Genomic DNA, 23,189 nt, shown 5'->3' on the forward strand with positions numbered 1-23,189 from the left:
ACCTCAGAATGTATAGTAGTAGTAATTGCATCAACCTTTCTAGTCAGTCATATTTTACAGTTACACTAATGTCCCAAGCACTGCTTTGCATCACTGTTGATCTTCTAGTTTGGGCTTGTAAAAAAAATCTTCTGTAGACTGTCACAAAAATATAAGTTTCATATGGTGTCACAGGGACACAAAGAATGAACAGGCAGTGGTGCAGCAACAGAATGCGTAATCTGTTTAATATTTTGTAACGTCTTTTAATATTCTCAGAAGTACTGAATGTCATCATTATTTTGACTAAAATTACAGTAAGCCCTATTTACATCTGTTCTGTCTGCCATTTGTGTTTTGTTATGAGATAAGATTAAAAGCACATACAAAGAATTGCTTATCAGATGGCATCGGTATTTCGTTGTTTCTGTGCATCTGTTCTGCCTAGGTGTTCTGCTGTGGGGCTCACTGCACAGTAATACACAGCAGCATCAGTCACCTTCACATCTCGGATAATCAAAGAAGTAGCTTTGCGTGAACGATCAATAGTCATGCTAAACTGATCTTTGTCAGAAGCAGAATTGTACCCATAGATAATTACCTCTGGAGGTTTACTGGGTAACATCTTGTACCAATACATATTGTCGTAGCTTGTTATTTTATGGGAGCATTGAATTTCTAATGTTTGCCCAGATGTGATAAGCTCTTCTTGCTTCTGAATAACTTCATCACATTTACTTTCTGAAAATACAAATGAAAAAAAAAAAAGATTTGCATTACTTATTGAATCCTGGTTATAGAGAAACCTTCAGAAAACATCATTATGTGGGCTGTTTAGCAATGCATTACAAATGCAACCTGATGCCAGGAAGTCTTTGGTTAGTCAGTAAAGTTATAAAGACTTTAAAACTTACTTCTAATTAATAGTATAACTATGTGGAACAAGAGCAGCTGTAGCAGAAAGTGATGCTGACTCATTGTAAGGCTCCCTTTGTAGAAAAAACATAGAGAACACAGCATATTGTTTTATGTTCAGCTCTCTAACTAAGATGCCATGACTGAAAAACACACTGGCTTGATAAAATGCTTATTTTCTGCTTCTCAGATTTGCTCCACCCACTCTTCATGTATTGGCAGAGTGCTAATGTTGCGTGTTAAGATCAGATTGTTCAGAGATTTTCTAGTTATCAACACAAGTAAAAATCTGTTTTAGATGTTAATTCTGTAAGAATTAAATGAATAGCAGGTTATGCTGTTTACAGTGTTATCTTGTTCTGTTTATGTAGCATGTTAGCAGCTAATAAACTCCAGCATCCCTCAGTTATAAACTTCTTTGGAACATGCAGTTCAAAAGTACTATGTTTACTGCTGTTCTTTTTGCATTTTATAACTGTAGATGGATATTGTACAATTTACAGACTTGCCTAACATAGAACGAAGTTCAGCAAATGTTTGAAGTGTAAAATGAGTGTTTGAATGTCACTTGAACTTTAGGTCACTAAAGTTAAATAGTGAAACTTTTATTTTTTACAAAAGAGGAAATCTTGAAACCCCATATTATGGAGAGGGGATAATACTCACACACTCAGTCATCATTATTTAATCATGTCTAAGTTTGTAACATTTGAGTAAAATATAAATAAATAAAAATAAAAAACAAATACGTTGCAGATCTCAAATAGTGAATAGACCATTTTATTGCATTTTTGGGTAAAGCTGTTTTCAACAAACTCATGCAGAGATCACTAAAACAGAATAAAAGTGGACATTATAGAGATCAGTGTAACAGGATAATGAATCTTTACAGGAATCATCTGCTGTACACTGACATCAGTCCTTCACCAGAATCCTCAGCAGTTGGATTTGGCTTTTCTTTACCTCACTAAGTGTAAACTGAATGAGGCTCTTTCTCCCTGATGTTCAACTCCCCAATTATTGTTTTCCTAGGAAATCAATGACAGCCTGTTTCTAAGTGTGTGTTGCAATGATCTATTTCTTTTTACAGATTTTTATTTTCTTCATATTGGTATGACCATGGAGTTAGGGGTTGGGAGTTTAACTCACAGTCACAAGATATAGGGTTTGACGCTTGCCTTTGAAAGGGATATTAGTTAGGCTCAAAATGACCCATAAGGATAGTTAGCCTAGTACTCACCTATGAAACCATATATCTTTGGGTGTGGGGGGCTTGCTGCTTCAAATGGAAGTTGGTTCACAGGAGCATATGGATCATTTATTTTGGTGGGCTGAATTCCTGACCAGTTTTGTTCATTGTGTTTGAATGGTAACCATTTGAAATATCAGGGCCCGCTGTAGCAAGTGTAGTAATGATGAGACTAGCTAAAACAGAATTACATATACAAAGTCTAAGACGGCCATTTCTCAAAATATTCCCTTTTCTCTGAGGTATGATGATCTGAGCATTTGTATATATACGTATGGGTTGTGTGTGGAGGTCTTGTCCCCCACATGGGGGGGTGTAGTGAGGCTTGCCCCCCTGCAACAAACAAGTTTAAAGGAGAGCTGTGATGCTCAGTATTCACTCTTCTGAGTATTCAGTGGGTTTTTTTCGGCATATTAGCTCCTGGTGTTATGGCTGCCAACATTTAAATAGGCAGCAGAGCTGAACATCCTCTCATGAGAAAGCAACCATAAGCCATGGCCATTAGAGGTTAGCTCATCTACAAAAAAGAGGCTAACCCATTACCCTACTTCACCTCTTCTTTTGCCACCTGAAGTAAATAGTGCTGATTGCATAAAGAATTTTGAAAAAAAACTTTCTAATTTAAATAACTCAAAAGTTTTTGCTTCACACTGTAGACTACAGTTTTCTGATGTGGATGAGTGTAAATCAGATCCCCTCAGAATTTCACCAATACTTATGGCTATCAAATCCCCCTAAAAATGCACAGCTTTAGTGCCATCTGGGCCAGTGATGAGATCAGGTCACTGGTGCAGTGCTGTATTGCTTTTTAAGGAGTGTGACCTAAACCCTCCCACATGTTGATAACCCTCCAAGCTCCCTGAAATGCTACATCTGACTAAGCTGTTCACTACTCATGCAGCATGGAGTTTATTAGACTCATATGATTCTTACTGCCGTGAGCCTGCGCTGCTTCCATCCCATAATATGGGTGAGCCAACATTTGCTGCTCGTTCCTATCCTCTGCCCATGCCACGCCCCTGAGATCCTGTGTCACTAGTCGAACATGGGTCACCTGGATTGCCGTAAGGACTTTATCCTTCTCTCCTTTGTTGAACATGGGTTATCTGGACTGCCGTAAGGACTTTATCCTTCTCTCCTTTGTTGAACATGGGTTATCTGGATTGCCGTAAGGACTTTATCCTTCTCTCCTTTGTTGAACATGGGTTATCTGGACTGCTGTAAGGACTTTATCCTTCTCTCCTTTGTTAAACATGGGTTGTCTGGATTGCTGTAAGGACTTTATCCCTCTCTGCCTTGTCGAACATGGGTTGTCTGGATTGCCGTAAGGACTTTATCCTTCTCTCCTTTGTTGAACATGGGTTGTCTGGATTGCTGTAAGGACTTTATCCCTCTCTGCCTTGTCGAACATGGGTTGTCTGGATTGCTGTAAGGACTTTATCCTTCTCTCCTTTGTTGAACATGGGTTATCTGGACTGCCGTAAGGACTTTAACCCGATCTGCCTTGTCGAACATGGGTTGTCTGGATTGCCGTAAGGACTTTATCCTTCTTTCCTTTGTTGAACATGGTTGTCTGGATTGCCATAAGGACTTTATCCCTCTGTGCCTTGTTGAACATGGGTTGTCTGGATTGCAGTAAGGACTTTGTCCCTCTCTGCCTTGCCTTCTGGCCTTTCCACTGTGGCACTATTCAGAAAATATCTCTTTCTAGTGTTTGCGCACTTAAAACTGAAGAGAGTTCTGATTTATCCTTATCTTGATTATTGTCCTAGTCACACAGATTCTATGGAAGTAAAGATTTCTATTCTGCATAAACCTCTCTTCTTTCCATAAAACCTAGGTATAGTGCAAAACATACAGCCATGCTTCTGCACCATGCAAAGGGCTTATGGGTGATTTTGAATACAAAGTACTATTTCTCCTTCTCAGGACAGGATTCAAATATTAATGACATTTTTCCATTTATTGATAAAATTGCTTTGAAGATACTGGAATTTAAGTGTTATATATCTTAAATATTTCTTTCTGAGCATTTCATATGAAAGAAATCGGCTAATGTATGACAGGAATGTTAAATAAAAAGACCAGTGATCTGGGGTTGACAAAGTCCCCTTTTCTACTCTAGTATTGCATGCTAACACTAACTCTACCCTTGTTCTGACCATGCACCTTTTCTTAGAAAAAAAACTTTCTGTAATACTACCACTGCTCAGACAAAATTAATCTGAATGAATGGTAGGGTTAGGGTTTGTAGATTAGAAAAGGAAATTCAAATCCTTTTTTGAGTATATGTGTTGTTGGTGAATTGAACTTTTGCCATGTTTTGGTTGATCATTTGTGTGTCAGCCATTAATATGGTGGCCATTAAACACATCAAACATTTATGATGTAATACATATGTGTGTATGTATATGTACATGTACACGTACAAACACACACACACACACACACACACACACACACACACACACACACCGTATGGCATACAGTGCATAAACAGTTTTCTGCTTTAATTAGTTTCACGTGCAAACATATGATACAAAAGACAAAAAGAGTTTTCTGCGTTCACTGGTTTCATATAAACATCAGGTAATATTCATTTATTAAAGAACTAGAAAATAAAATGGCTAAGTGCAAGGGGCATTCTATTAAAACTGAAAGTTATTTTTGTTAATTTATAATTTGTAATTTGTAATTTTGGGACATTGAAAACATATTGCTCTCTAAAACTAATTACCCTTCCTAGGTAACATTAGAAAATGTACAGAAAACAAACTGAAATGAGTAGTTTCCAATTATTTACACTATTGAGATCACCTGTACTAATCTAATAATAGAGGATTATGATCAGGGCCAGTATTCAGAGTTGCTTGGGCAAATGCGAAATGAGCATAGCATAGGCGAGATTCATAGTGGCCATTTATGCCAATGGAACAAGCCTTAAAATAATGAGATTCAATATTGTAAAGCATATACTAATGAGGAAATTTTGCAATTCATAGTCAGACATCCCTGACGTACGTATATCTGTTGTTAAAAGCGATGCTTCACCTTTGATATTGGAGTTGCATTCCATGAACTTGTTTGTCCAAGTATGCACAAGCACTTCCCTGACACTCAAATGAATTATTTCAGTCTGGTAACCTTGTCATTAGTTTGTATTTAGCATGCACAAGAAGTAAAATGACACAATAAATGATTTTGCCCAGCTATCACTTCATCAGTCTGACCATGAACGCACAAGCATGTCCATGACACATTAATTATTTCCCCAAAGTGACCTCTTTAGGAAAATGTCCAGGTATGCACAAAAAACAAAATAAAACATTCACCTTAGCGACCCCTTCAGTAAAATGTCCAGGCATGCACAAGCACCAAAATGAAACATTTCCACAAGCAACCCCTTCAATAACATTTCGTAGTATACACAAGCACCAAAATTAAACATTCACCCAAGAGACCCCTTCAGTTAGATGTCTAGGTATACCCAAGCAACAACCAATCTTCCCGTCGCATCTCTGTATTCTCTTGGAAAACTGCTGCTTACAAGAGTAAGTTCAGGGCTATTTACACATGTAGTATGCAAATGAGCTCATTATTAATTCATGTCTATGAATTATACTCGTATACATACGTGTAAAACCCCTTAACTGCATAGCAGCTGTTTTCCTACCAGTTAAGTGTTAAGCATGTTACGCTTTTGCATTAGAGGGCATGTATACAGCAACTCCTTTGCATGTAGGTATGCATGCTGAAAGTCCAGGATTTGCATATCCACATAGCACTGCTCTTCATGGATCACTGTTATGAAAATAAAGACTGACTCAGGTCTCCAGATGTGTTTTGAGATATATATATATATAGATGTATGTCAAGAAGTTCACCCAGAGAGCAAAGTGAAGTGAAGTTTGAGAGCTCAACTTTGACATCCATGTAAAAAAAAATTATTATTGGAAATTATAATGTGAGAAACCTGATCATAATTGTTTGTAGTGCACAGGCTCTTAGATACTTCATTCTGCCATACTTTTTGATACTTTGTGTAGCAGAGCAAAATGCATTATGGCTTTTAAAGCTGTTGAAGTGCTTCTAACACTATTCTTTGGTGTATGCCATGTGTGCTGTAGTATGAGACATTGTTACAGAAGCTTCAAAACATGAAAAAAGTTCCTAGCACATTGAGTGCTCTGGCTGTACTACAGAATCAGGAAAAAGACAGCTTTGTTACGCACCTCTCTGACATCAAAGATTTATAAATTAGGTTTTCTAGTGCACAGCTTTCAGAGCTTATATATTCTCTTCTCACACTAGAGAATACCAAATGACCACCAAGAACAGCAATGAGAAGTTAAAACAGCTTTTAATGCTATAAAACACTTTTCTCTATTGCACAGAAAAAAACAGGCTGATGTATTCAGTTGCTTTTAAAGAGGAACATTAACTTCTAGGTTCAAATCTGTAAAACATTTTGTGCTTTTGCAATTTTTCCTTTTCTTGTTTTTATAACTAGCAATAAGTTGGAGCGGTTGAAGTTCCATTTACTAAAATGAATTATGATTGTGTCTCTCAATAATAACTAGCTACTTCTATGTTCTGGGCATGGGTGTCAAAATGTATTTCTCAATCTTTACTTTACTCTGTTATCAAGGTGAATTTCTTGACATCCATGTCTCAAGTAAATACATTGGTTATGATCAGGGACCATACCTCTCAACTTCTTATAACAAGAAATCTGGACAACTCCAAAAATAAAAGTGGAACAAAGACTCAAAAATAGGGGCAATTTTAAATGCTACTCTTACAAACTTAGAAAGTTGACAGAATAACAGGTTTTGCATTAGCATGAATTTTTCTGGTGTATGAAGTCTGAAACTCAAATGTATGTCATTATTTTCTAACTTAAATCTTAAATGATTTCCCACTAATTTGTCACAAAACCACAATTTTATGAGAAATAGACCAAAAATCTGAGGCAAAAGTCTGGGCATTCTGTGAAAATCTGTACAGTTCAGAGGTATATCAGAGATACCCTAATATAGACTGGGAACACTACTCAAGCCCAAACACCCTAGCCCAAAAGTTCCTGGAATTCATAAACTCAAATGCCATGGAACAACTAGTCACCATCCCCACAAGAGGAGATAACATACTTGATCTCATCATCACGAACATGGGAGCACAATGTTCAACACCGGAGGTGTACCCCTCACTGGTGAGATCAGACCACAAACTAATCTCGCTGGAGGTCCTCATCCCACCCCCACCTGAAATAAAAAGACCACAGTAAAGAACTTCTCAAAAGCCGACTTCACACTTCTAAAGACTAGTGTGGTCTCCTTTAAGGCCCCGGAAAACAGTACTCAAGCCGCTGAATCACTTACAAATGCCTTCTACCAGCACCTGCAGGACTGCATGGATAAGGCAATCCCAAGCAAAACAAAGACTCTTTGTACCAAAGGCAAGCATCCAGTCTGGTGGACCCCAGCCATAAACAAACTCTACAACAAAAGGAGGAAGCTACTACAAGATAGAGCAAAATCCTTAAAAGGTAAGACACCCTTGATCACTATAAGTAAAAACTAAGAGCTCTCATAAAATCATCCAAAGCAAATTTCGAGAGAAAAATAGCTAAAGACTCAAAAGACAATCATAAGGCCTTCTTTAGCTATGTTAGAAACCTGGGAGGAAACTCCCAGATATGCTCAGAGCTAGTTCAAAATGATGTGAAGATTACTGATCCTACAGACATTGCCAACATACTGGCTGACAGGTTCAGTGCAAACTTCTCCCCTCCCCAAAAGGAGAGATATCTATACCAAACGATTGCAGCCCCCAAACATCTCCAGCCCAAGTGAGAACTGCTCTCTCCAAAGCAAAAACACAGCATCCATGGGACCTGATGGTGTCCGGCTGTGTGCTCCATGAACTCAATGAGGAATTAAACCCACAGCTAGGACAGCTGTTTAATCAAAGTCTTACCTCTGGATACTGCAACTGTGGTACCACTTCACAAAGGCGGTGCCTCCACCGACCCTGGAAATTACCGCCCATTAGCTTGACAAGCCTTATCTGCAAAGCCATGGAGAGGATCATAATGGACCTCATAAATAAAGACATAGGAATTTGCAGACTTTGGATCCAACCCAGTTTGGCTTTGTCAAAGGCAGATCATGCCTTTTAAACTTGGTTGACTTTTTGAAACAGTCACCAAAGCCATTGATGAGGGAAAGGCAGTCCATACAGCCTACCTCGATCTGGCTAAGGCCTTGATACAATACCCCACTCGGGTATCATTGAAAAACTCATCAGCTTAAATGTAAACCCATACATCACAAGATGGGTTGCAAACTGGCTGAGTGACAGAACCCACAGGGTCAGAGTTACTGGCGCCATGTCATACTCAAAGCCTGTCACAAGTGGTGTCCCACAGGGTTCAGTCCTGGGCCCACTCTTGTTCGGAGGGTTATGGCTGACAAAGTTTGCAGATGACTGCAAACCACATCTGACACAGATATCCTCGGATAACTGGTGCCAGAGCCACGGCCTAAAGTTAAATGCCAAAAATGCATAGTCATACCCTTCGGGAAAAACAAGGTTACTAGCTACCAAATAGGTGGCAATCCACTGAGCACAGAAGAAGTTATCAGGGACCTGGGGACCCAGGTTGATAGTAGTCTGTCATTCGACACCCATGTAGCTAAAGTAGTTAGGAAGACCTTCTACACTGCCCACCTTATCATGAAGGGATTCTCATCTAGATCAAGGAGGTCATAGTCTCTTTACTCATCACTCATCAGACCAATGATTGAGTACAATGCCCCATTCGGAATGTATCTGACCCGACACTTGCAGCAGCTGGAGAGGCCACAAAGTTCCTCACCAAAAGTTAAAGGGTCTCAAAATCTGTCCTATGCTGCCCGACTGAAAGAACTCCAGCTCTATTCAGTCGCTCAGAGGTGACCTTTGCCTAACATACAAGGCCATGTCAAACCCAGATTTGATGAATATGCTTCACCTCAAAATCTAGATCCATCAGAGCCAAGGATAGATTCATCACCCAAAGACTCCCTATGCTGTGGAACAAACATGTGAGGCAGAGCACCTCGCTGGCCTTGTTCAAGAGAAATCTTGACCAATGGATGGGAGATCGGATATACCCAGGGATTACCTCAGTGTCACTGCTCGACAGAGGCACAGAAAAATAATGGGTATAGTTCCCCATACTAAAGGGGTGGCCTAAGCCACAAAACGATGGGCTAGGCTTGTAAATGCCCTCGGGCAGATAGCCTAGTATGAACCTATGAACCTATGAACCTATGAACACAATCATAATCCTGCTGTGTTATGCACAGCAGTTTAGAAAACAATTCCTAGCCACACAATTTTAATTTTTGCATTTTATATTTCCTGACCTATAAATTATGATTAGGAACTGCCTATTTTCAGTGGAGGACCAGTCAGGAAATTCCACAGGTCATGTATCATATGGTTCAGAATACCACATAATACATAGTGCACAGTATACGACATACAGCAATTTAAGAGATGGTCCAGTGAACAGATGGGTAGATTTAACATATCTGTGTAAATTGTACATTACAGACAAACATGTAAATAGTTAGTATCAAATATCTGAGTAGGAAATAGTATGAATAATAAATAAACCAGTTTGTACAAAGTTAATCACATTTCACATCAATCAGATTTTGAGAAGTGTGGAGACAGGCATGTATGAAGAAACATTTCAAACTAGTTATTGAATTCTTTTCAAAACCAGTGTGCATGACTACTGTTTCAGACCGTCCCAAAAATTGCAAAGTCAGAAACACAAGTTGCAGTTGCATATCTATTATCACAGATTTATTAATGTAATAAAAAACCTAATTACATACATAAGCTGTTAAATACTGTCATCTAGTGATTAATGAGAGTGTTGCAGTATATCAGATTTGAAATTATAAGATATATAATTGGCCCTAAAGTAAGTATAATATCATTGCTTAGATTCATTGTATAAATTTATTTATTTCATGCATTTTACTGAAAAACTCACTTAAACTCAAGGCTTCCTTCCATTTCTTGAAGTGCGCATTTGACTGAAATGTATTTGTATATGCAGAATAACTTCAAGTGTATTCTTTCAAAGAAGGTTGTTTGGTCTGCTTGTTTCGTTATGCATCATTTTGATAGTGGTAGTCAGATGACAGTATTAATACTATAAAGGAAGGATTTCTTGAACTAAAGCACAGAAAGGCAAAGTTAAGATCTGCTAACAAAATGTATATTTTTGTCTTAGATTTGATTCATGTCTCTTATTGCACACTTGATGACACTGAGTGAGTCACTATCCAGTCACTTCTGGGAGATTACCACTCTAATAAAGTTCACACACAATAATCTGCTGTATTGGGTGGTAGGGTCCCAAGAAGACTTCACAAATTTCTATTTTACGCGTTCCTCTTTGTTTTCATTTTCATTGATGAATTTTTTTATAACTCAAACGTCCTTCACCAGTATCCTACTTTAACCTAAACGCGGAGGCTGTACTGACAGTGACATTACTGTCAGTACAGCCTCCGCATTGAGGTTAAAGTAGGATACAGGTGAAGGAAGTTTGAGTTATAAAAAATTCTTTAATGAAAATGAAAACGAAGAGGAACGCGTAAAATAGAAATTTGTGAAGTCTTCGGGACCCTACCACCCAATACAGCGGATTAGTGTGTGTGAACTTTACTGGTTATTTTTTCGCTGATTGCAGACAGATTACCACTCTAAAAAGACTGATTTGCTTATAGGATTGTAGGATCATAAGAAGTTACTAGGCTAATGGCCCTATGGCCCTTACAAGCCTAGCCAAGTTCTACCCTTATTTCCATGATGAGCACCGATTGCCCCTGTCCAAGAAGGACACAGGTGGAACCCCCACAGTGAATTTATGGTTACCCATACAATTGTCCACATTGCAATTGCAGAGGGTCAATGAGGTGCTGTGTTTGACATGAATTGGGAGTCTGTTCCAAAGGTGTGGTAACCTCTGAGAGACAAATCTGACCCTCCAGCAGGTCCTATTAATGCCACATATCAGGTTAAGGTCTTTAGACTGAGCAACCCGTGGTCCATTTGACTTGCAGATATGCAGTATTTCCAATAAAGCATGGTCAGAGATTGCCTTATATGCAAGGCATGCAAAGCTTATTAGCGGGGACAGCTCGTGCTATAGGACTGCAGCCTCCCCCCAGCTGTGGAAAGAAGAAAAACAATCAATCGTGAGTCCTGGAACTCCGTGCATGTGTGTCTGGAGTTCCTGGAACTCGGTGAACTACAGACTGCTGTGTCAACAGTCCAGATGGGGAAAAGGCATCTCTTCCCTGCAGATGCCCAGAAGTCTATGCAGTGACAACTGCATAGAATGGAAGAACTCCTGACTGCATCATCTGCAGGCTGGAGCCTACTCTCACAGGGAAACCAGCCAGCTGGACAGTAGGGACTGAGGATACGGTGTAGTCTCGAGGGGATACTGGTGTGTGTGTATGTTGTAGTCTCACGGGGATATTGGTGTGTGTGTATGGTGTAGTCTCACAGGGATACTGGTGTGTGTGTATGGTGTAGTCTTGCGGGGATACTGGTGTGGGTGTACGGTGTAGTCTTGCAGGGAACCTGGTGTGTGTGTATGGTGTAGTCTTGCAAGGATACTGGTGTGTGTGTGTACGGTGTAGTCTTGCGGGCATACTGGTGTTTGTGTACAGTGTAGTCTTGTGGGGATACTGGCGTGTGTGTACGGTGTAGTCTTGCAGGGATGCTGGTGTGTGTGTGTGTGTGTGTGTGTGTGTGTGTGTGTGTGTGTGTGTGCAGAGAATACCGCAGGCTTGAACCCTGTACCTTAGGCCCAGGTGGCAAGAGCCTGAATTCCCTACCCACCACCATTTGTAAAATAATTTTCAGATTTTTGCCTCATATTTTTCTGTTCTGTTCCTTATAAAATCTGTGGTTTCTGTTTGTTTCTTTACACACTCAGTAGTGTAGTGGTGCAGTGGTAGCATTGTTGCCTGACAGATACAGGTTCTCTGATTTGATTCTTGGCTGGGGTGCCTTCTGTGTGGAGTCTGCATGCCCTTCCTGTGTTTGTGTGGGTTTCCTCTGGGTTCTCTGGTGTCCTCCCATCTTACAAAGATATGTGTCTGGAGTGTTTCTCTCTCTGTCTCTCTCTCTCTCTCTCTCTATATATATATATATATATATAAAGAGAGAGAGACTTTTCTGACTTACATTTCAGCATATGCAGTATGTAACTGACAAAATGCAAGCAACATGGTGGAACTATTCAACAAGCTATCCTCAGTGCAGTTAGCCCATAGGAAGAGCCCCTTTTCTGTGTAGTTCACATAAACAAGTTGCCTCACCTTCAGTTTCCTAGCTACATGGTTGCCTTGTATGGTGTAGATTAATGGCTGTCAGCACAGTGAAGATGCAAATTAGGTTTGCTGAATCTCAAAATCTTTTATTTGTGCATGAGATGTAAACATATTGCAGGCACTCCCTCAGTGTTTGTTGTTAATGGATCACAACTGTGAATGATTACTGGCTGGGAGAAACAGCACTGCAGGCTGCCTTACTTCCACTGAGTGTATCAGATTAGATTTACAAAGTGTTAGATATAGGTTGGAAATGTTAGTAAGCAGCACAAAGTCATGGGTTGTGTTCCTTCACATCCAACCTGCCCTTTATTTTTTTGCCAAATGCATGTGATATTATTTCCACTTAATATCCTCACACATTTTAAGGCCAATGATATAGAATAGTTTCTGCATGTCTCATATTATTTCTCAGATAAATGAAGAATGGCTAACAAACATAGAAGTGTAAGACAGGGCTGTATATTTGCAAGCAATAATCATGAAAGTTTGTGTGATCATTAGGTGCACTGCATACAAAACTGCTATAAGTAAAAATAATACTTGTATGATTTGATATAATTATAGATGCTGTTGCAGTAGGTTGTGCACGTTTTGAGTTAATTTCCTTGCTACAAAGCTGTATGTGTGGCAAAGAAGGATAAGGCACCCATCCCCTGTTCTAAGGTACATTGAAGTGAGAGTTCAAATCCCAACATTTGTAGTAATATCTCATGTCTATTAACATTTTCTAGTGTGTATTTCATAGGTTGCTTTTCCTCATTTCAGCTATTTTTCACTTTTTTCTGTTTTTTTTTTTGGGGAGGGGGCACTGTTTGCAAGATGTGGCACTTGGTCAAATACGGGAAAACAGAAAATGAATGGCTGGTTTGGCTATGCTTATCTTGTTTGCGTGAAACGTGGCAGTGTGCAAACTGGACAACTGGCCAGAGAGGACCCTGACACCCAAAAATAGAAACCAGGTGCATTCACTTAATACTATTGGGCATTGCTAAGAGACACTGCACAGCAGTTAACAAGGAGACCTTAAGAATGATTAGTAAAACAGCGAAGGTCATATAACTGGTCCTGTGGCAGCATGTGTAAGCGTAGGGTTGGAGTACATATAGTCCTGGGTTCTAGTACAGGATGTGCAACCTTTGTTTTACTTTTGTGACATTGCAGTTTATAACAATGAATTGCAACACAGACAAGTGTTTTCTCAACCATTTTGTGGCAACAGGTGTAAGTGTAGGGCTGCCATGCACATGGTCCTGGCTTTGAATATAGCATATACACTTTTACTGCTGTTCCACTTCCCATTATAGTCACTCTCATTTATAACACTTGACATGCTGTAGCTGATATTAATTATATGTATGAGGGCTAAGGAACTAGTGCAGTGTCAGTTATATAGTCATTTAATTATGTATTATCACATTTATTGTCAAATGTACAACTTTGTGTATATTGTGTACTATATTCATGTAAGTATATTTCTGTTATCTGGACTTCCATGGCCTTAACATTTGTCCAACACACATACACAGCTGCCTCTATATCCAGTAACCTTGAATTTGCTTTGCTTGCTACTTTTTCATTCCACTTACCATCACACAAACATGGTTCTCTAAGGGATATACTGCTGAGCACCATGTTTGTGCAATTTTAAACATAGTGCAGCATTTTCAAACCGTGTCCAGACTCCTGGTAAATGTGATGACTGGAACTGGCAGGAAAGCATCATTCTCTACTGCTCTAGATCCATGGCAGATGTTTGTGGGGAAGGTGTCAGATTAGAGCACAGAGATGGTGTGTCCGGGAATCCAAGATTTTACTGGACTCCTAGTTAAGAACCACAGTGCCAGGCTTTTGCAGGGAGACTATTTTGGCTCCCAGTATGTCAGATGCTTGGGATAGTTTACCCAGGCTGTAACCAGTGTCACCAGTATGCAGTGCACTGGCGAACAATGTAGGCATCACTACAATGAACTCTGGAGGAGGAAGAGGGATTCCTATGACTGCTGTATCAGGGAATTTATGACTGCGAACATTCCACAACTGTTCAAGTATCAACTACAGAGAGTACCTGTAAGATTTAAAAGCTGAATATAGGCAATATTGGTATTCATAATGGTATTCTGTTCTGTTTTTTCCACACCTGCCAGGGATCATGAGGCCAATGTATGAACCCATGGGGCTAGATTGATGAAGATAAGGGAAGCATGTGGTATGTATGCATTAGATTAGTAGTGTTATTCTATGATTAAAATTTAAAGATAGCTTATTTTGTAGAGTTATATCAAACTGAGCATTCATAACTCAACTGTAAAAGCAAGTATGCATGCATTTGTCTGTAGCACACATCAGGAGTACAATATTAGACTTTAGTCAGAAGTTGTGGGTTCAAAGAGCACACTTCCAAACTACATAATATTGTTGATTCTTCAATTATGTGTAATTTAAAGGTTAAAAGTAAAAGCTCTATATCAGTGGCACACATGCCCTGCTGTAACTGTAATCTGTACAACTGGAACATGCATAGGTGCAATATATGCACATGTGAAGGAGTACTTGTTGCAATCTGCAGTATAGTGTGCCTCTGTTAGGAGTTTATAGTCTAGATTGAGTTAATTGTTTCAATGCATTGTATGTCACATATGATGGCGTAATAATCTTCTCTCTTTTTTTTTCTCTCACCCCAACCCTTACCTTCTCTTTTTTTATTTTATTTTTATTTTTTTATGTGTCATCAAAATCTGTCCATATCATCCATGTGTACCTCATCACTAAATGATCCACTCAGGATCTGCCTGCCCCCCCCCCCTCCACCAGCTCCAACACCGTTGCCCAGCATGTCTGGAAGCCAACCTGACAGCACTGCCTCTGCTGCCCCTGCACTACTTGCCCTCTCAGGTAGTCTTGCACCAGAGTCTGGTCCAGTGGTACCCTCCAGAAGCAGTGGCAGAGGTGGTGATTTTTATCACCCATGCTGAATTCCCAGGGTTAGTGCGTATGGTTGTGCACCACACTGTAGGTGCATGCCTGCACCAGCTGGACAGGCTGCTCTTCCTCATTTTACATAATACCAGAACAAGGACACTCAGACATCAGACATTCCAACCAGCAGAGGAGTGAGGTGAAAGTGATGACAGTCCAGTGACTGAGAACTCAATTCTCACTCACACCCAGCTCGACAACCATGGGATCATGGTGTCCCCACCCTCAACCCATCATTGTGTCCCTGAACCTTTTGTGTCCATCAGCATCTCTGTCTCTTGTCTTGTTTGTCTGCAGTCACTTCCTTACCTAATCAACTTCATCCAGAGAAAAAGGCCACCTGTCCCAAAAAAATAAATATATATATATATATATATATATATATATATATATATATATATATATATATTGTCCCATACATAGTGCTCGATTTCACATATGTGTCTTCTTGACACACTTGATTTGGTACAGTTGGCTATACAACATGACTGTGTTGTGGTCACCCCCCTCTCTCTGGAGGTGGCAGTCCAAATTCAAATAATATTTGGCAGATATTTTCACTTTACACTGTTAAAAAAATGGATAGCTGTGGTTCTTTCCTACCTCCCTCCTGCATATTCCTGCCCTCCTTTCCCTTTGTTTTCATGGCTGCTTGCTATCCATTTCACCACTGTCCTGCTTTTTCCATTTTTTTTCTTTAATCCATCATGCAGCAACGGTAATATGAAGTACTTAAAAGTATTGCAAACAGCTGTATTCGAAGCCAGTACCATCTGGCCCAAAAAGAGATGTATCACTGCATTAACACATGCTGCTACAGAGTCAGTTAAGTAGGGGGTGTATTCCATAGACTCAGACTCAATACTATCAGACTTTGTTCTTCCCCTGGGCTGCTCCCTATCTCACCACTTCCCCATCTACCCAATTTTAACACCTTTAATCTGGTCAAAAAACAAAATCACACACAACACACCTAAGTAGCAGAAAAACAATGGATCCCTTCACTTTTTTGGGCTCCATGTTTGTGAGAATATGTGCATCAAGCACATATGTGCACCAATGGTGAGCAGTGGTAAAATGCAACAACACATCTCATATAAACAATTCATGTCATTGCATTATCAGTATTTTAAAGTATTAGATAAGCCTTTATTTATACCCAGCACCATCTGGGCAAAAAAAGGATTATATCAATGCATTAACACATGCTGCTACACAGTCTATTAAGCAGAAGTGTATTTCATACGCTCAATACTAACTGCCAGACTTTAGCAATGCGGCTTGCATTTGTGCACTTCTTACCTACAAGCAAACGTGCATCTCACATGTGTATGCACTTTGCTAACTGGCATGCAAAACTGCCACACTATGAAGATGTTTATATTATGCTGCATTACTGGTGTTTACTGTCCATTTTCTGTGTATGACATGAAATTATGTGTGAACATTACAAAATGAGGGCCCTATCTAACAATATGTCACATATTTACAATACATACATCTGTTTTCACTCCCCAAAGCACTGCAAACCTAGCGTCTCAGAACTTTTTCCGCACATATATCAATGACGGTACAAAATGTAATATCAAAATGTTGTGTGCTCTGCAATGCACATCAGTCTGCAGAACTACAACTATTGACCCATATGCCTAAAAACACTTATCTGCAAGGCTAAGGAAGGAATCAGCACGGACCATATCCACAGGGACATAGGTGACCTTCAATACACTTGACCCTACCCATTTTGTTTTTGTCAAGGGTATATTTTGCTTATTGAACCATGCCAACTTCCTGGATACTGACCCCACAGACCTGGATGAGGGATAACAGGACATACCGCCTATGTTGACTTATCCAAGGCCTTCGACAGTATCCCATAGGTTTGCAGGATGATACTAGGCTATTGGCCCAGACACCATTATAAGCCTAGCCAAGAATTTCGCCCATGTTCCATCCAATGGCAGATGGCCTGTGGTTTACCAAGTTTGCAGATGACTGGTAACTGGACACACTAATATAGAGTCCTCCACTGATAGTAACATATTACAGATGGAGTTGACACACACAAATGATTGGTGCCAGACTCACGGACTGAAACTTAAAGCATACAATGGCTCATTGTCTCCTTTGGCAATGAAGTACTCCTGCTAATTATGATATACATAGCACCACTCTAAGCTCAAGTAAAGTGTTGTGAGACTTGGGAACATATGTTGATAACAATTTGCACTTTCATCATTGTGTTCATTGCTCACATCATATATATTGGCATCGCATCCAAGACCAGGGTGGTCATACCTCTACTGTACTCTACCATTATCAGACCATTAATGAGTACAATGCTCTCTTCTGCCTGTGCCTCACCAGAGACCTGCAGCAGTTGGAGAAAACACAGGGTTGTGCCTGGGAGACTCCAGGACCTCCAAACATGACATACATGGAAAGACTGAAATACCTGTCAGTGTACTCAGTATCATGCAGGCTTCTGAGAGGTGACCTGTGCCTTCCATACAGAGCAGTGTAAGACCCTGCCCTCCTGGAAATGCAGCACATCTTCAAATCAAACGGGACAAGAATAACTTGGCCCAGGGATCTCAGACTAGCCTGTGGCATAAACAGAACATGCTGGGGAGACAGATATATCCCCCCAATGACTCACACTCCTCTGTAATAGGCTCCCACTGTGTGTGAATCAGTGCTCCTCAATGACCTTGTTCAAGTGCAACCATGACTACTGGTTGGGGGATTGTAAAGTCCCCTCTGGGCTGGCACTTATGTCCTTTATGGTACTGGGCCAGTTGGTGTGGCTCACAAAAATCCCTCTGCTAACAATGGCCATCCAACTCTGCTCAGTAAGGGTACTTGTGTTTTGACACAGCTAGGCTTCTAAAGACCATATGGCCACTAGGCTAGTAGTCTCCTGTGTACATATGAAGCTATGAGCCTATGCAGGTCTCCCAACATTTTGTCTCCGACATGGCCTGCTGATGTCATCTAATATAAGTTCAACTGCAGTCTTATAAAAGTCAGCTGTGGTGCTTGTGTACCATACTGTGTTCTGTAGTCTGTGTACCTTAGATAGGTAGGAGTTCTGTTTTCACTGCAGTCAACTGCAGTGTGTGTGTGTGTGTGTGTGTGTGTGTGTGTGTGTGTGTGTGTGTGTGTGTGTGTGTGTGTGTGTGTGTGTGTGCGTGTCCATCCTGCAGTTATTGTTCCAATCCCAAGAAATGTTAGTATCTTGATACTTACACATGCCTACAGATCCATGTCATGTAGGCTTCCCAACTTCTCCTCTCCAACACGCACTGCTAATGTCATCCACTATAAGTTGACCTGTAGCCATATAAAAATCAGACTTGTGATGTGGCACTTTCTAAAGTAATATGTTCTGTAGTCTGTGTAGTTAGATAAGTAGGGGCTCTATTCTTACTGCAGTCAATCATGTGTGAACTGTTGCTTAACATTACAGAGAGCATTTTACACCAGCATGTGGGATACTGTTATATTCTCCTCAACAGACAATCCAGATGTCATCAGCTATAAAGCGTCGTCTGAGACGCTCCAAGTCAGACTTGAATTGTGGTGCTTGTGTAAAGTACTATGTTCTGTAATCTGTGTATATAGATAGGTAGGGGTTCTGGTCTCACTTTAGTCAACTGTGTGTGTTTATGCACTTGCTTGATAGTAGAGGGAGCATTTTACAATAGCATGTAGGACATTGCTTTTATCATATTCCTCTCAACAGACTCTGCTAATTTGCAGATGTGCAATATACACATCAGGGCAGGGTTAGAGATGTTATATAGTCCATGCACAAGTCATCTTATCCTTTCTAGTACAGATTTCAGGAACAGGGTTTTCAGTATATCCACATATGTCATGGCATTGTTTGTAGGACCTGTAGTTTCTTGGTGTGAAATCCCCATGGTCTGTCCAGCTGCTGCAGATGTATGGTGAGGTACATGCAAAAGGAAGCATTACACTGTAAGTTTTCAGAGGAGGTTTGAGTACATTGCTGTTATATGATCCTCAGATCTGGATGCAATGGTCTGACTTCTGAGGTGTACAATTTAACCTTTCTATACCACTGTGGACACTTGGTCAAAGTTCAGATTGCTATCTATCTGCATTCCCAATTCTTGCACCACTGGTTTTAGCATGAGGGGTGGTGTCGTCAATGGTGCATTTAACAGAAAATTCCACTTTGCATAAGGCACAAATCCTGACACATTATATGTTTAGTAGTAGACCATGTGGCATTGGCACCAATCATTTGTGTGTATTAGCCCCTCTTGTACTACAGTCACATCATTAGTTGACTTAGTGATTGCAACCAATATGAATCAATCAGCAAACTTGGTAAGCCACAGATCATATTTTGTAGCCTAGATTGTTGAGAAATAGATTCTGAACAGTATAGGGCCCAGCACACATCCTTGAGGTATACCAATGGTGACAGCTGCAAAGATAGAGGTTGATTCACCAACTTTCACAGTATGTGGTCTGTCAGTGAGGACAGTGGTTAACCATCTAGTGATGTAAGTGTTAATCTCCAGCTGGCAGAATTTGTTAATGATACCTGAGTAGGGGGATTGTGTCCAAACCCAAGGACAGAGCAAGATAGACAGTATGCACTGTGTTACCTTCATGCAGACCTATCACACAGAAACAATGGGCTGTGACAACACAGATCGCCTAGAGCATGACTCAGAACATACACCTACCTGACATGGTGTGATACACATTTCAACATACCCTCCAGATGGACTATGTTCCCATAGAAAGGTGTGCATCGACATGCATCCATCTGAGTGGGCTGGGGACACACCTGATGCATGCATGTATAGACACATCCTGACTCTCCTGATCTGTGCCTTAGACCAATATGTCATCATGGACCGTCTCTAAATGGACACTAGTAATATCCCATGTGCAACAGACATGTGTGAGTTTGTGATGCTATATCTATGTCTGTTACATCTGTCAGATGTCCTTAAACAGCATCATCCTGTGGAACTTGAAAAAGCTTAAGCAGTCAACAGGAGTCCACACTGAAGTATTCACTCCACAATGACAGATGTGGCTATCAGCACCTATATCACCAAGTGGGTAGAACAGTGGATCACATATGTGGCATTTAAATATGTACAAATGTGTGAAGTGACCTGTCTTTTATGTCCACTGATCGAGTGCACATTAGGGCTGTCTGCTAGGCCCCTTCCTGTCTATGAATAAAATCACAGATGTCAAGAATGGGGTCCCGTTCAGTAGATTGATCTTTTAAATGTTTGAAAACGATATGGCCGAGACCAAAACATCAAACATTTAAAAGTCCAAACGGACTGAATGGAGATCCACGTACAGTGCAAAACAGGAAGATTTCCATTTTCCGCAATGTAATGCGATCTCAGAGTTGGTACATTTAAGTAAGAGGGGTGTGGGGGTGCAGGGGGGTGTATCCCTCCTGCTACAGCAGTTTAATTTTGTGATTTTTCTTTTTTTACTTCAGTGTTCGAACTATTACAAGTTCGAACATATGGTCTCGGCCATATTTGGTTTGAACTTGTAATATGTTCGATCTACTGAAGTAAATCCCAAGAATTACATACAAATCCTATGTCCCAACAGCTGTCTGGAGGACTATAGATTGTGGACAATCATTTACTCCAACTGTGATACTGGTATAATACAAACAGTATCAACACACATCAAAGATTTCTACCACAGCCATGACAACAACATGAGATAAAAAAAAAAAAAAATTGTGGGATTTGTTTCATTATGCAAACAAATGCAGAAACCAAGGATCATGTTAATGCCACACCCTCTCAGCAGACCAGTTGTTATGTGGCCTGTGTCCAGGGATATATGGTATGTGGAATGTCCACCACCATGTGTTAATGGTGGTACATACTCCTTTGTATGTAACAACTATTGAGCATGTGCAAGACATCCACAAGATGGGCCATAATACCTTCATAAATGACAGCCTTCACCACACCAATACCCGAGTGCAACCTTCATGTCCCTCCATACACATCTTCCAAAGATGTGTAACTGAAGTGTACCACCTTTACCACTGTGAGCTGTTACACATCTATTTGTGCATACCTAGGTATTAGTTTTGTTACATAAACATTACTGTCTGCATCTGTGATATCTGTTACGGCGATGCACTCATAGCATACATAGCTGTTTAATGACATTGGCAGCATGGTTTACATTTGTGACAGTGCGGATTGTGCCATATATATCTTTGCCATGTCAAAAAGCCTGTAGTGATCATAATGTCAAGTGTGTCTCCTCACACCTCCTGCATATGTTAATGTCAGGAGAGTGTGCTTGATTACATTCATAGATTGCTGACATGTCCTAATAGTTGTAAAAGTGTGTTGGTGTAGAACCATCTCTGCTTACTCAGAAACACATATGTTGTGTCAGAGACATGGGTATTACTGTTGGTATTATTCTGATATTGTCCATGATTGTGCATGATGGTTTTACTGTTGGCCCTAAGCCTGTATCTGTGTCCTACTTATTGGAAGCCTCTGCTGACAACACAGGCATACTCTGGCAAATAAGTTTGCACAGCTTCACAATATGCACCCAACCCCAATTGTATTTAACGTCCATGATACATGTCCTCTCCATTGTTTATGTCTGATACATGTCCTCTCCATTGTTTATGTCTGATACATGTCCTCTCCATTGTTTATGTCTGGATGCTTATGTCACACTTTTACGTCACTTTTTGTGACAATCACATCATATACATGTCACTGTGCAGTCTGTACTGTGCTGTGTGGAGATGTGACTAGTGTTCCTGCTGTAACTGTCCTCCTTTTACATTTTGTCATGTGCAGTACATTACAATGTTTCACCTGTCCTCCTTCCAAGTGTTTATCCCTAAGCTTCATATGTGTGTCCCTATTCAATAAACACAATTCCCAAGACAGTTTCTTATAAATGGCAGGCCATATACCCTTACAGATAATTGGCACAACTTGCACAGATGGCCTGGAATGGGATTCCACAATGCTCAGCACTATATACACTGTCCTGTCCTCACAACATAATATATTAATATATAAAAAGCCCTAGTGGTCCTTGTGGCATTCTGGGCAATCCCACTAGCCCAGTATACTGGAGTGTACTCATACACTGTCCTGTCCCCACAACATAAAACATTAATATATGAAAAACTCTGGTGGTCCTTGTGGCATTCATATAATCCCACTAGCCCAGTAAGCTGAAGTGTACACATACACTGTCCTGTCCTGTGCCTGCAACATAATACATCAATATATGAAAAACCCTGGTGGTCCTTGTGGGATTCCATGCAATCCCACTAACCCAGTTTGCTATGTTGCAACTAAATTCACTATCTGTGTTGCTTTACACAGTTTCCTGGCCACCATAAAACCTGGTTTGCTTATGTCTGAAGGCAAAAGCCACAGCATGAATATTCATTAAGCACCATTGTTCACCACGCAAACATGTAAACTCCATGTAGGCTTTGCGGGAAGCCTACACATATTCTTTTGAATCCCAGGGATTGCCTTTTTCCCCACTGTTGTGTGATCTCACAGTTGGTTTATTAAATTAGTGGGGTGCCAGTGGTAAAGGGGGTTTGCCCCAATGTTTTTTCCTAATCA

The 23,189-nt window shown here is 40.3% G+C and overlaps 1 gene segment (V, D, J or C); it reads right to left on the bottom strand.

The window, feature by feature from the left end:
- Positions 1–224: 224 nt before the first annotated feature.
- The window catches only part of LOC122790371, a 44,256-nt gene continuing 21,291 nt past the window's right edge, over positions 225–23,189 (bottom strand). Inside the window, 1 exon segment of the V gene segment in view lies at positions 225–720. Coding sequence covers positions 380–720 — 341 coding nt within the window.

This window comes from Protopterus annectens, chromosome 16.part0 (genome assembly GCF_019279795.1).
Source record: "Protopterus annectens isolate FY-2018-M chromosome 16.part0, PAN1.0, whole genome shotgun sequence".
Lineage (NCBI taxonomy): Eukaryota > Metazoa > Chordata > Ceratodontiformes > Protopteridae > Protopterus > Protopterus annectens.